The 13,991-nt window shown below is 47.2% G+C and overlaps 1 protein-coding gene across 2 annotated transcripts in view; it reads right to left on the bottom strand.

Annotated features, from left to right (window-relative positions):
• The window catches only part of EPHB1 (EPH receptor B1), a gene marked incomplete at its 3' end in the record, with an annotated part of 414,865 nt that overhangs the window by 71,723 nt on the left and 329,151 nt on the right, over positions 1 to 13,991 (bottom strand). For both annotated transcript variants that reach the window (XM_079794807.1, XM_079794808.1), the window contains exons 7-9: positions 9,551 to 9,713; positions 7,057 to 7,165; positions 6,173 to 6,237 (exon numbers count right to left, since the gene is read on the bottom strand). In XM_079794807.1, coding sequence (XP_079650933.1) covers positions 6,173 to 6,237; positions 7,057 to 7,165; positions 9,551 to 9,713 — 337 coding nt within the window. The remainder of the gene's footprint in view (positions 1 to 6,172; positions 6,238 to 7,056; positions 7,166 to 9,550; positions 9,714 to 13,991) is intronic.

Here is a 13,991-nt window from a genome sequence, read left to right as displayed (position 1 = left end):
GGGTTAACATCTTCCTGCTTCTTTGGTATCAATGAACAGGGAATATAGGTCCTTCCAGGCAAGACTCACTGGTTCTAGGCCATTGAAATCATGCCAGGAACATGAGGGCCACAGCCAATGAGCTCAAGACTAAGTTAACATGGTTGCCAGAGGCCCTGGCTTAGAGCCAGCAGTGGACACATGGATGAATCTAGCTCATTCAATTTATTTGACATTTAATAAGCACCCACTGAAAACAGCCACCTTTTGTACTTTGGGGCCTTTCCTTCTTTCCCCAAAGGCCCTCATTTACTCATACTCAGCTACAGATACTCCTGTTACCTCCAGAACAAGCAGCCAAAATGTCCACAGTCTGTCTCCCTCCTCTAGGGGATAGACCTGACCTTCACTCTGGTACTCAAGGTGATTTCCAGTGAGCTAGATGGTATGTCCTCTACAGTTCTGAAACACACATTTTACCCAGGGTCAAGAAAGCCAGATGTAGAACCTTGGATTTAGATGTTTTGCTAGGTCTAATCTAGTCCCATGTCCCATCTAAAGCAGGAATCTGCTCTACAACATTCTTGACTGAGAACTATCTCTGCTTGAATGCTTCCAAGAATAGGAAGCTCACCTTCCCACTGAGCAGCCTGCCTCTGTGTTGGACAGCTCCAGTGTGGGGGTAGAGGATGTTCTTACACTGAATCACATCTGCCTTCTTTGATCTTTCACTCAGTGGTTCCATTTAATCTCAAGCCGCAAAACAGCATGTCCTTTCCTTGGCCATAATGTGTGATGCTTGATGATGACTCCCCAGGTCCCTGCCTGCCTTTCTTCTACACCAAACTGGTGTTTCCAAGTCTCGGAGGTAACAGATTAGGACTTGGCACCCCCCCACCCCCCACAGGCAGGCTGCTCTCTCCTGAATAGCTGCTTTGCTAACAACGTCCTTCCTGAAATGGTCCCCAGAACCCAGAACATCACCCCAGATGTGTTCTTACCAGCACAGAGGACAGCAGGTCTGTGCATCACCCCCCCTCTGATCGGAACTTCCATAGGGACTGCAGAGCCGGACAGACCTGAGTTTAAAACCTTGCTTTATAAAGCACTAATTCTAAGACTCTGGACAGGTTACTTGTCCAGAGGCTCTGTTTCTTCACATGCAAAATGCACCTCACGGTGCAGTTACGAAGCTTAAATTAGCTAAGATGTAAAGTACTTATTACAGTAAGTGCTCGAAGTTGGAGAAGAGGCCCTGGACTGTGAGCCTCAGTTGGTTGGAGCATCATCCACCAAAAGGTGGCAGGGTTCAATTCCTAGTCAAGGCACATTCCCAGATTATGGGTTTGATCCCCAGTTGGGGATGCGTGTGTGCGGGAGGCTACCTCTCTCTCTCTCCCACCCTCCCTCTCTCTCTGAAAAAAAAAAAAAAGAGAGAGAGAAAAATAAATTAAAATAAAATCAATTAAAAAATTAGAGAACAGTATTATTCCGCATCAGTAACAGCACTTGTCTTCTTTTTAAATCAGCTACATATCACTCATATTAATCATGTGGTCAACTAAATACCTACATTTTTCCCCACACAAATAGCAAGCCAGGTCTCCTCCTTTTTCACACCACTTCCTTTTTGTTTTAACCCAAACACTAGACTCTAGATTTATCCCTCCAACATTTCATCTTGCAGATTTCGAATTAACATTCATTGCTGATGGATAGTTCTGAATTTTTATTCTGTCTTCTATGGTGTTAGCTCTGCTCTCCAACTGTTACCTACAAACTTGATAAGAATCCCTAGGCCTGCACCTGACTCATGAATTTAAAAAACACTCAAACAAACAAGAGATTGAATTGGACAAGGACTAGAATAAAACCGGTGACTTCCTGCCTGGCTGACAGAGTCACTAACCCACTTTCTTTCGACATGAAGACAAGCTCTGTACCCACTTTACAATGCTTTCCCTTAGAGATTATCAAATATTTTTGCCAAAATAAATTGCCATTTCTCTTGAATTTACTAACTGTGTAACCCCAGTAAGTGACATGAGGGCCCCATTATTTTTTCTTAATAATCCTGTGATGGTTCCTGATGATCACAGAATTCAGTTTTTAATGCCCAGAGCCCATCTGCTCCAGCCTCTTCAAGATTTGGCAGGGATCAAGCTCGCCCTTCTGTTCTGTGGTCTTAGTGCTCTGCCCTCTTGCTCCATGTGACAATGTGAGTGTTGGCCAGTCTACAGCCTTTGGGCATATACCCTATTTGTTTCTGTTTCCCTCAAAGCTTAATGATATTAGCTCTGTGATTTTATCTGCTGTTGCCTACAACACAAGAGGTGGTTCTGTTAGGACTGCTTTTGGAAAGCCCTTAACCCCTTACCAAGCCTTTATATTCATTCCTCTTTCCCAACCTTACACACTCCATCCAACTCAGAAATCAGCGAGGTGTCAACCACTATCAAGTGTGTAGTTACCTAAGCCCCATAAGTATCTAGTAATGTTTTCCAAATGTAGAATCAACAAACATTTTTTTAAGATGGGTTCCCAAGCCCACCTTGGCCACCTGGGTCATCCTGTCCAGGCAATTTTTAATTAGCGAACACCTACTGGGAATGGCCCATATAAATAAACCATGAGGGCACACCATGTGTCTGCCTCTTCCTGGACATGAGAAACCCACAGCCCCACCCACCCATCCTTAAACACGAACCTCGGGCTCCTAGGCACTACCATCCAAGCAATCAGAACCATATCCAGCACACTTTCCCTTCCCTCGGCTGCCTTAGAAGTCTGTCTTCTTTGTAATTCAGTTCACCTTTTATAAATGCCTTTCCCCTCTATTCATAACTATTCTCTTTTTGTCCAGTCCCTGCAACCTGGCTCCTCTTTGCCTTCCCTGTAGTCTCTTTCACCCAAATCCAAATCCCCCTTTCATATGCCTGTCATGTCTATCAGAGGATGGACATAAACCAGTGTCCCAGAGAGCACTGTGTTCTCAAATTGACCAGATCTGCCACATCGCATTGCGCTAGAGAAGGTATTCCACTTGCAGACGTTTAGATGGTGTCTCCCTCAGCTTTCCCATCGTCCTGGAAGGCAGGTCTGGGAGGGCAGGGCTATGGTGCCACGTGTCCTGCCTGCTGGGAAAAGAGGCAGGGCCCTCTTGGGCACCGATGAATGAGGCTGGGTGCTCCTGGAGGTTGCTGTCACATCGCACAGGGAGGCACGGGCACATGGATGGTCCAGGTACAGGCACATTCACATCACGCTTTATGAACCTCTCTGCCTCCTACACTGGGAGGAGGATGTAACAAACCACCAACCAGGACACCATGAATTAGTCCTCATCCTACTGTCACATGCTCCTGACTACCTGGCACCTTGAGCCATTGCAACATGGGAAGATCTTGGGCTCTGCAGCCAGACGTAGAGGGTGTGCAGTCCACCTCTGCCACCTATGGGCCCTGTGACCTGGGTAAGTGGCTTACCTCCCTAGATTAGTGCCTAAGTCATGGAGTGGTTGTCAGGGTTAGAGGGGTCGATGTGAGCAACCAGAATAAAGGAGCAGAGCAGGCTTTCCATAACTAATCATTCCTACCCCTGCCCGGTCTTGGGCCAGGCCCATCCTCCCTCTAGACTTGTTTCCTCTTCTGTTATACACGTGCTGAGTCTTCCCTCAGCTCTACAGCCCTCACACTTTGATGCTCCAACAGTAACAGCTTCAGTCAGAGGGACCGAGGCCCACAGGAGAAAATGCACTAATGCAACTCAGTGTATGAGACTATTTGAGTTTAGAGAACTGGGCTCAGAAGAGCCAGGTTGGAGGGACTGGATAAAAAGAGAAAAGTTATGAATAGAGGGGAAGGACATTTATAAAAAGGTGAACTGAATTAAAAAGAAGACAGACTTCTAAGGCAGCTGAGGACGTGGACTCTGGTCCACGAAGAACGCTGCGTCCACCCCGAGTCCCCGGGATGGCGACTGTGCAGCTTGTCAACACTGTGTCTTCGGCTGTGCCCACTGGGTGCAGCAGGGCCACGATTACTGCAGACTGGATTTGAATTTTCTGTGGACGCTGAGAACCATGGAAGCTGTGGGCATTAGATGGGACACAATCCCCCAGAGGAGGGCTGTGAGCGCTTGGGGAGCACCTTTGTGCATTTCGGCACCACGTGGTGGCCCACCAGAGCTGGTCCCTCCACAGCAGGAGAATGGCCAGATCTCAGGTTGAAGTGCCCCAAAAGGCACCAAGCAGTACCTCAACTTGGTGATTGGGGACCCTCTATACCCCACCCAAGGAGCAATAACAAGGCTTAACTTGCATGCCTTTAAAATGGAAGCTCTTTAAAGTGGAAGCTCCCTCCTAGGGCAACCTATTCTCACCTTTGGCCATCTCTAGTCTTCAAAATGATATTCCCAATTTTGTGCCCCCATGGCCATCTCTACGTGTATCATTCGGAGAGTTAGCAGGGTGCTAAATCTGAAGTGGACTTTACAGTAACTCTCAATGCAACAAAGAGCAGAGCGCATTGGGTGGGGGCATGTCAGAACCCTGAGGCAGAGGCCAGGAGGCGGGCAGGTAATTCTGATGCACCCTAGAGGGGGTACCTTCACTTGGGAATCATAGATACAATCACTGTCAGCAGTTAATGCACAGGTTAATATGAGTAAAAGCATCTGCAGATTTTGCAGTGAGGCAGAGAGTCAGGCTGCAGGAAAGGAGAGAGCACAATAGGGATTTCCCCCTCTAAAACCGGAGACATTTGGTTAGAATGGAGGCCCAAGGTAGCCTGGAAGGGGGAAAAGGGAGGGTGGTGGTAAACAGGACTCTGAGTTTTTCAGGAGCAGTGTGTGTGTTTAGAGAGAGGCCACTCTATCGAATCCCCTCCCCTGGTTTATACTGTTGATGTGGGGCTGCCTGGACCACTGTGGAACCACAGTGCCTCTGAGCCAGCCGAGCCCATGCCTCCCTCCCAACCATGACTATCTGAACAGCAGCCCAGCTGCCTGGGGCTTGGTCCTTGGCAATTTCATAGTCTTAGGTTGAAAGCCCCTGGAAAACGAGATCGCATCTACCGAGTAGCCACTGTACAACCCGAGCCAGCACTGGCCATGCTCGAACATGAGCTCCTTCGTGGCGAAGCTGCTGTGTGGTTGTCCTGGAGACGTAACCTTGGTGAAGAGATGAGTTTGGTCCCTGAGAACTTTTGCCTTTGAGCCCATTTTTGCTCCCAGAACTGCCCATTGAAGGCATGCTCGGAGTGTGTGTGTGTGTGTGTGTGTGTGTGTGTGTGTGTAGATAAGGCCTGTTTTCCATGTTCACTGCTGTGTGAACAGGGAGAAAAGGGCTTATACTTCAACAGAGGGTGTTAGGTGAGAGGAGGCTTACAGAAGCAACCTGGGCAGCGCAGCACAAAGTGCTGGGGCAAATTGCGGAGGGCATCCGTGGAATGTAAAAGGGGTTATTTAGAAACAGAATGTGTCCACTGTAAGGATTAAGGGTACTGTTTTCTGGAGGAAGGAAGGTGGCCCAGCTGACCCATTGGGACATTTTCAGACTCTGCAATGTTGTAATTACACAGATAAAAGAATAATTCTGACAAAAGACTTCATGTTGCACATTTCTGAGAAACAGTTTTAGTTATAAAAATCATATATATAAAAGAGTAAGATAATGAGTGAAGAAAACTTTTAAGGTACTTTTAAAAAGAAAATACTTGGGAGATATCCCAACACTTTGGCCTCTTGGGCTCTGCTATCTTTTAATTCCCTACATTCATGTTCTCTGGCTTATCTGTGAATTTGGTTAACTCATTCCCCAGCCGCTCAGCTGGATTAGATAAGGGGGAAGATGTTAATAGGGAACCCTCCATCTTTCGCCACTGTGTCTGACTTCAGGATTCATTGACTTGCTAAACCCAATCTTTCCCTGCACTCCTTGTCCTATACGGGCTTATCAATGCAAAAGATAATCTGCTTGCCAGGCATCCAATGAGTGCCCACAATGGGCAGATAGCAGACTGGGCGGCAGCCTGTGGTCCCTGAGGACCTGCAAAGAGAGGCGGTGCTGGGCCACTGGGCGCTGGGAGGGGCTGTGGTGGGGACCAGCCAGTCTGGCTATAAGGAGCTCTCCAAGCACTTGCCTGCTCCTCTCAGTGGTTCTCCAGGGATCAGTGGAGGTCTGCTTTCTACTCACCTCGGCCCGTGCTGTAATGCTGCAGCTTGTCACTGTACACAGCCTCTTTGCTGTAAGCCCGTTTCCTGTGGACACAAGGAAGAGGAGCTCTCTGAGCCTCTCTGCTCCAGGGACCTCCTCCCAGGCCTCCTGTCCCAGTGGGGGCTCACACAGGCATCTCCTGGGATGGGGAACTGCTTCTCTCAGTTTAGGTGTAGTTCTTGTCATGGTCAGAGCTCTAGCTTGACCCCCCACTGTGGGCAGATGGGTCTGCTTTCAAGTCTACAGGCCAGGCAGAGCCGTGGGTCCCCTCCAGAGCCTAGGCAGACTCCTGAGGATGCCTGTTAGTGCTCTGGCTGCACTGCGGCACTATAGGCCTTCGCCCAGCAGAATCTGGGCTAACCACCGAAGGCAGTAGCAACAGTATTAAAAATTCACAAGGCCTTCAGGGCCAGCCCTTCTGCAGAACTTGGAGTTCCTCTTTTCCTCCTCGGCTCCCTTCCTGCCTGCTGCCTTATGCGCTCCGCCAAGGCCTTTGGCTCTTTAACCAGAGGATGGGCTGAGGCACACGCTGGGATGCTCCAGTGGGTCAAATGCAATTTTGTAACTGTCACTCCGAAAAACTGTCTTGTGCAAGGGGTGCTAAGAGTCTTGTCTAAAATGAAGCTTGAGGATGGATGGGTTGATTCATAGCTTTGCCCAGCTCTTACAGAGGATTTTATCCCAGGCACAGAGATAACAATCTGGAGTTCTAGGCTGCCTGTGGATTGACATGGAGTGATGATTGGGAGAGCGGAGCTGTGTCTGTTGAGTGGTCAGGCCCTGTCCAGTCTGCATGACCTGGGAGGGGTCTGAATGTGGGGCTTCCTGGGTCCAAGGAGAGCGGTCAGGAGCGGAGGGCCTACCTGCTACAGACGATGGAGATGGCCACCAAGGACACGACAAACACAACCCCGGCCGCCGCCGAGCCAGCAATCAGGGGCAGCTGCTCCCTCAGCTCAGACTTGTAATCAGCTAGGTAAGAAAGAGGCATTAGAATCTTCCTATGTGCCCTTTGCACACAGCTGGTACTCAATGTATGATCCAAAGACACAATATATACGTGTGTGTGTGTGTGTGTGTGTGTGTGTGTGTGTGTGTGTGTATGAAAAGTAAGTATTTAAGTATGCCCCAAACATTATTCATTGCTTATTTGACTGGCCGCTTATTTAACTGCCCGTTCTCGGTTTTAATGGGCAACCCTAATGACAATACCTTTTGAACTGAGGTTCTCCATGCCCTGCATCAGAATATCTTAAGCCCAATTGTTAAACATGACTATTTCTGGGCCCCTACTCAGATCTCCGAAATCAGAACCACTGGGTGAAGAGCGGGTATCTGCATGTTTACCGAACACCCTGGGTGATTCCGATGTTCCCCAACAATGTTTGAGAACCAGTCTGTGGTGGAGACAGAGACTGCTAAAGACAGAGTCAAAACCTCCCACTCTCTAAAAATCAATGTTAAATACTGAAGGTAGAGTTTCCGTTTCCCTCTGTTGAGAGCTTTCTGTAACATGCATGCTTTTAAAAAGTTAATTTGGCAAAAAAAAAAAAAAAAAAAAAAAAAAAGCAAGAAACCATAGTGAGGAGTCCATAACAACATCTTTATACATTAAAAACATCATAAAGCAAAGTGACCTTCCCACAGGTCCTCCTGCCCCAATGACCCATCTTCGATCAACCTTCAGACTCACCTTTGCGCTGCCTTTGGGGCCCAAAGCTGCCATGAGCGTAATTACTACGGACGTGTGAACCTCAGTCATTAAGATTAATACTCTCGAATTTGGCCACTTACCAGAACTCTCTTATATCTAGCCCCTCTTGGGTTTACAAAACTTAACTGCCAATGTAAAAGGAATAGCCTTCTTGGGAGAAATCTGTTACTTCTTGATTTGTCTAGCAGGATTGCCAAGAGACCGGTGCTCAGATCATTTTGAGTTTTGGGCTTTTAATCCCGTGTACCTCCTGATGCCAAAGTGCCCATAAATCTAGATGGTAAGTGAGGTGCAAAAGGGGGACAGAGTCCTAAAGGAAAAGAAGACAGCCTGCGTGCTTTTCAATCCGGCCGCATCATTAATCCGAATGAACTGGCTTGCCTTCCCACCCCATCTCACCATCCTTAAAATATGACTCAAAATTCATCTAAAATAAACTCCAAAATGGGTTGCAAACTCCCAATCCTACAGGCGCCAGAGAGCTCCCACTAGAGCACCCAGGAAGACATGACTGGGAAGTGGCGGGCACCTATGGGGCAGCAGTGCCTCACACGGGAACACCCACCAGCACTGGCTTCCCTTACAACTGTTCCCAAGAAAATGAATATTACGATTTTTATATGAGGTCATCTGATTTTTAAATCTTCCTGGTGAATGTTTAAATTGTCAAAAATATAATGTGTCATTAGAAAGCCTCAAGCCCTGTCAAGTGCCTAGCTGAAGAGTACTGGCCTAAAATAAAATGTTATGTAAGGGCAGCCTGCTTTCTATATAATTTAAGTAATAAAGGAAAAATGAAAGGCTTTCAGTTTGGGAGGTTGGGAATAGACTGACATTTGGAAAACTATCAGAAATAGCTCATAAATGAATAAATAAATGTAGATAGATATGTAGATAATATAGATAAACGACTTACACGATGGTAAATGGCTAGCTAAGAAAACAGTGAGTGAACAACCAAGCAGACACACCCAGGCTCAATGTTCAGGCCACGGGGAAATCTCCTTTACCTAAGTGTTAAAGGGGGTGGTCTCAGAGGAGTGGGGGAAATCATTATAATAGGGAATGATTAAAACCGAAAAGTGGAAGTATTTTTGGTGACAGGCTTTCTGGCTTTGGGACAGTTTGGAAAACAGTGCGCAGATGCCTGAGCAGGACCTACTGGGGCCACCTATGAAGTTGCCTCACATATTCTGAGATGCTGGGTTCATAGGACTGCCACACCTCACATTTTGTCTCCCCATTCCCTTCCTGCAGACCTGGGCTCATGACATGAGGCTGTGAGCTCAATTCCCAGCCCCCAAGAACAGAGTGAAGTGGGAGTGACAGGCATCTGGGCCCTGATCCAAAGGCCGGAGGGCACACTGACAGGTGTGGGTCTCACTGCTGTGGGACCACATGCAGTGACCATGTTGTTCAGAGACCCTTCAAAGGCAAGTCATCAGATGTTGGAGAGAAATGGGCTGGATTTCAGACAGATGTCTCCCTATACAGCGTATTGGGAGGCAAATCCTTCCAAGGGAATTCCTCTGCAATGCAGGTAGAGGTTGGCCTCTTGGCTGCGAGTGCAGCTTCTTTGAGGTGGGGCTTCTTCTCCTCCCTGAACTGCTCCCCCTGTGCCAGGTCACTGGCCCACCCCTTACCGTCCGTCAGAGTCTGGAAGCACATCTTGCCACTGAACTTGCCGTAGCCAGCCACGGTGCGGGCGCGCACCTGCACCACATACACCATGCCCGGCCGCAGACCGTCGATCCGAGCTGTGTTGGTTTGGCTCCTGGCCATGGAAGAGTTGAACTCATTGTGTTCCTGAAAAAGAGCAAGGGTAATGGTCAGTGGCCTGTTCCTGAGTGCAGCACCCCCAGCCCACTCCAAACTGGAGCACCAAGGCTCCACCAGCTCTTGGTTTTGCTGATCTGCTAGAAATTGTCACCAGCCCCAGGCCATCCCTCTGAATGGGGACAGGCTGTCCTGGATTGAGGGAATAAAGAATTGGCTCTGGACCATGGAGTAGCTACAGAGCAAATGCTGAGCTCTCAGGGCCTGGCTTGGGGCTCAGGGTCATTTTCTACTCCTCCCCTCTCCAGGGTTCAGAGATAGAAAAACACAGCACAACCATCTTTGTGAAACCCTAGCTAGTCTCTACCTCAGCAGGAGCTCATTGGACACACTGGGCTGCCCTATGCCTGCCTCTCTTTGCTTTGCTTCTGCTGAGATGTTTTCTTTTCTCTCCTCACTCAGGATCTCCCTGATCACTCCTCACAATGGCTGCACAAGATCACTGTGTAAGTTCCCTCAAGTACTTCCACTCTGCTGAAGAGGTTGAGACCAGGCTGGAGTAGCTTCCACACTTGCTTCTGCATTGACCTTGACCTGTGTCTGTCTGGGTCCCTATCCTCTAGTTCCCTCTCCACCATCTTCCAAGGAAGGCATGTCCCTTTTCCACAGAGAGCAGCCCCTGTGTCCTCATTAGGGGTTAGCCCCGCCCTCTTGTCTGTCCCTTTCTCCAACTCCTTCTGCCCTGTCCTTCACAGTTCCTGTTATCTGTACATGTACCCTCTGGCTTGCACAGATGTTGCTTGTGTTTCTCATCCTCTGGCTTCTCTGCCCATTATGAGTGCCCTAAAAGAGTTGCTTCCTCTCTTTGCGGCTGATCTTATGTAACATTTGATTTGTGCCTGGATTTTGTAGCTTCTCATCTTTTCTGCCAAATCCTTCCCATCAAATCCAAACTTCTTTCCTAAAGATCTCTTACCTTCCCTAAAACCATTATCAGATAAAAACAAAACTCCTAAATCTAGGTTTATAAGCCCCTCATAATAAATTCCAATCTCTCATATGCCCCTAAATTGACACCTTGCTGCCCCTACAAGGACCACACCCTGGCCACCAGGCCTTTGCTTATGCTGTTTTCCCAGTCTGCAATGCCTCTGTGCAGGGCTGCCCCGTGTCCTCCAGATCCCTTAGGCCAGTGGTTGGCAAACTCATTAGTCAACAGAGCCAAATATCAACAGTACAACGATTGAAATATCTTTTGAGAGCCATATTTTTTAAACTTAAACTTCTTCTAACGCCACTTCTTCAAAATAGACTCGCCCAGGCTGTGGTATTTTGTGGAAGAGCCACACTCAAGGGGCCAAAGAGCCGCATGTGGCTCGCGAGCCGCAGTTTGCCGACCACGGCCTTAGGCCTCCACCCGCCAAAGCCTCCTATTCTAGGAAGGCTTCCCTCACTACTCTAGCCCACAAACCTTCCTCATTGCTGTTTTTCATCATTTTACATCGCCCTCAGTACTTTGGAAACACCAGCCTGCTTTCTGATCATTTCCAGATGAATATGATGGAGACTATGGCTTCACTCTAAGTGCACAGGAGCAAGAATTTGAAGTCTGAGCCTGACCCTGTCTGCACCATTAATCTTAGAGCAAAATGGGACATCAGTGAAAATGAAGAGCTTGGGTTCCTGGGAGGAGAATCCAAGTCCCATGTGCAGGCCTGGGGTTCTGTGACGAGTTCTAGGTACAGCAGTTCTAAAGGCATGGTGACAAATGAGGGGAATGTTAATGACGAGAGACCTGTAAGCCACATCCTCAGTCTAATGACAGACAAAACTTGGGGAACTGAGCCCGGACAGAAGAATACAATACAATGATAAGAAATTACCATTATCTTGAAATTTGTAAAAGTCTACTTCACAAAGTCAAAGGTGGCCTGATGTGTGTTCATTCATTTGGCCAGGCAGTCACAATTATGATCCACTATCATATGCTGGGTGCCATATGTGGGCTGCAGGTACCAAGGCATGGTCCTCTCCTCTGGGAAGACAACCTCTTGTGGGGCTGGACCAGAAAGCAAACAGATGATGACAACAGTGTTGACCGAGTACCTTGGCAGAGGGCAACTTAGGGAGTTATGGGGGAACAGCAGAGTGTCACTTAGTCCAGACTGATAAGAAGGTTGGGAGAGGCTCAGTCAGAGCAGGGTGACATGAGTTGAGTTCTGAAGGGTAAAAGAAATTAGCCACATGGATTAATGTGGGGAGGGAGTACTGAATAGAATATCCCATGAGAATAGAATAAGACATACAAAAACTAAGCTTAAAGGAGTTCAGGAGCCTGCAAGTGACTGGGGCATATCTGGAGTGTAGGTGGCCTGAGGATGGTGATGAATGCTTTGGATGCAGTTGTAAGGGACCGACACAGTTGAAAGTTACAGAGGCCCATGTGTACCCTAAAAGAAGAGTTATCCGTTGGAGCCTGGGAGAGACTGCTTGGGGAAGGACTATCCATCTGCCATTTGATCTACTTTAAAAAGCAGGTGGATTCTCCTTCTCCTCCTCCTCCACCACCACCACCACCACCACCACCACCACTTCCAATAACTAGAGATCCAGCAGAAAGAAGGCTGTCCACTGCAGAAGGGATGTCTAGATCTTTGGTCATTACTGTCTATTGATACACTAGAGAGCTGAAATCTGAAACTATGAAAGTCACATCACCTTTCATGTTAAGGCAAACTCCCATTGCTATCAATCCAGGTGGCTTCCTAATTCTCTGGTTTTACTGGAAACTATGGAAGTATGTGCTGCTTGAAATAAGCATTGACCAGGCAGCTCTTTTGCTGGAAAAAAAATGTGTTGTAGTGTATTGGCATTTGAATTTTGAGGACAAAACATTAACCTATTATCATTTTATAGTCCATACATTCAGTAGTTAAATTGAGTATCATCCTCGTTCCCTTCAAAATCATTAATCAACTTCAGGCAAATGAATTAGAGTGAAGGGCAAGGTTGCTTTTTTTTGTCGCTTATGACTGGTTTTATAAGTATGTGGGAGATAGAGGCTGCAGCTATTGGGGGCAAAGACCATGTCTCCCTTATTTCTCCATCCCTAACACGTAGCACAGGGCTGGCACCCCCGGGTGCTCAACCATTCAGTGCTAAATGAATAAATAGCATACTTGAGGCCAGTTATTTGAAATAATCGATTGAGCACAAGATATTGCCAAGGCCTGAAAGAGTTTCTATGAGAAAACGATCCTAAAATTTGCAGGGCAGAAACTCCCAAGGACTGGTCCACCCCGTTCTGGCCTAGACAGTTAGTAGGAAATGTGAGTAAACGTCTAAATGCTTCATCATTGAGACAGCCGAGAGCAGACGAAGATACTTCTCCGATGGTTTGCCTACAAGCGCTGACACCAGGAGTGAAAAGCGCTACAAGACAGTAAACAAGAGAGAATGATGAATGGAAATATATTAAAATGGAGACAGAGATGAACATGGGAGAGCCTCTGGGAGTGTCATCAGCTCGATGGCTTCTGAGCTCTCTATTAATGAGCTGTTGGAAGAGGCGAAAGCCTCACTGATTCCATTCACAGAGCTGAGACTGGAAGGTGTCGCAAGCACAAGCCAAGAGTGTAATGTGGGGCAGGAGAACCAGGGAGGGTTTTCAGGGGCTGGAAAACTACAGCTCATAGTTTTATGCTATCTGGTCTGATAAATAAAGTTTTATTACAATCCAACCACGCCCATCTATTGACATATTCCCTGTGGCTGCTTTCTTGCTTTACAAAGGCAGAGTTGAGTAGTTGGGAGAGAGACTCTATGTCCCATAAGCCTAAAATATTTACTACCGGGTCCTTTGCAGAAAAATTTTGCTGACTCCTAGTTTAGAAGAAGTGGCATAGGATGAAAAAATGATGGGTTTTGTTGTTTTGGGACTGAATTCAGGACATCTACTGAATTCAGGTTTGAGTTCTATTTGTGTTTGTGTCTTCTGAAGACCAGGATTCCATGGCCTTGTGGAGCAGGTAGGCAACTAATTTTGATTACAAGCATTTGGATTTAAAATTAAGATATAATCGTTTATTTCAGGAGCCACACAAATTATGAGATCCTCAGCATCAACATGATTACATCCAGTTCTATGCTGAGCTTAGAATACATTGAAATATAATAAAAATGTCTATAGTTCTGGTTCTGTGACTCCCGAGCTGTGACCTATGTGTTCATGGGTAAGTCATTTAACCTTTCTGTGACTTAGTTCTGTGCATCTATAAATGGACTACACCTGGCATTCAAGAATCTTTC

The sequence above is a fragment of the Cnephaeus nilssonii genome, assembly GCF_951640355.1.
Source record: "Cnephaeus nilssonii genome assembly, chromosome: 17".
NCBI classification, from domain to species: Eukaryota; Metazoa; Chordata; class Mammalia; order Chiroptera; family Vespertilionidae; genus Cnephaeus; species Cnephaeus nilssonii.
Note: the sequence above shows the minus strand (reverse complement) of the source record. Positions and strands in the feature narration are given on the sequence as shown.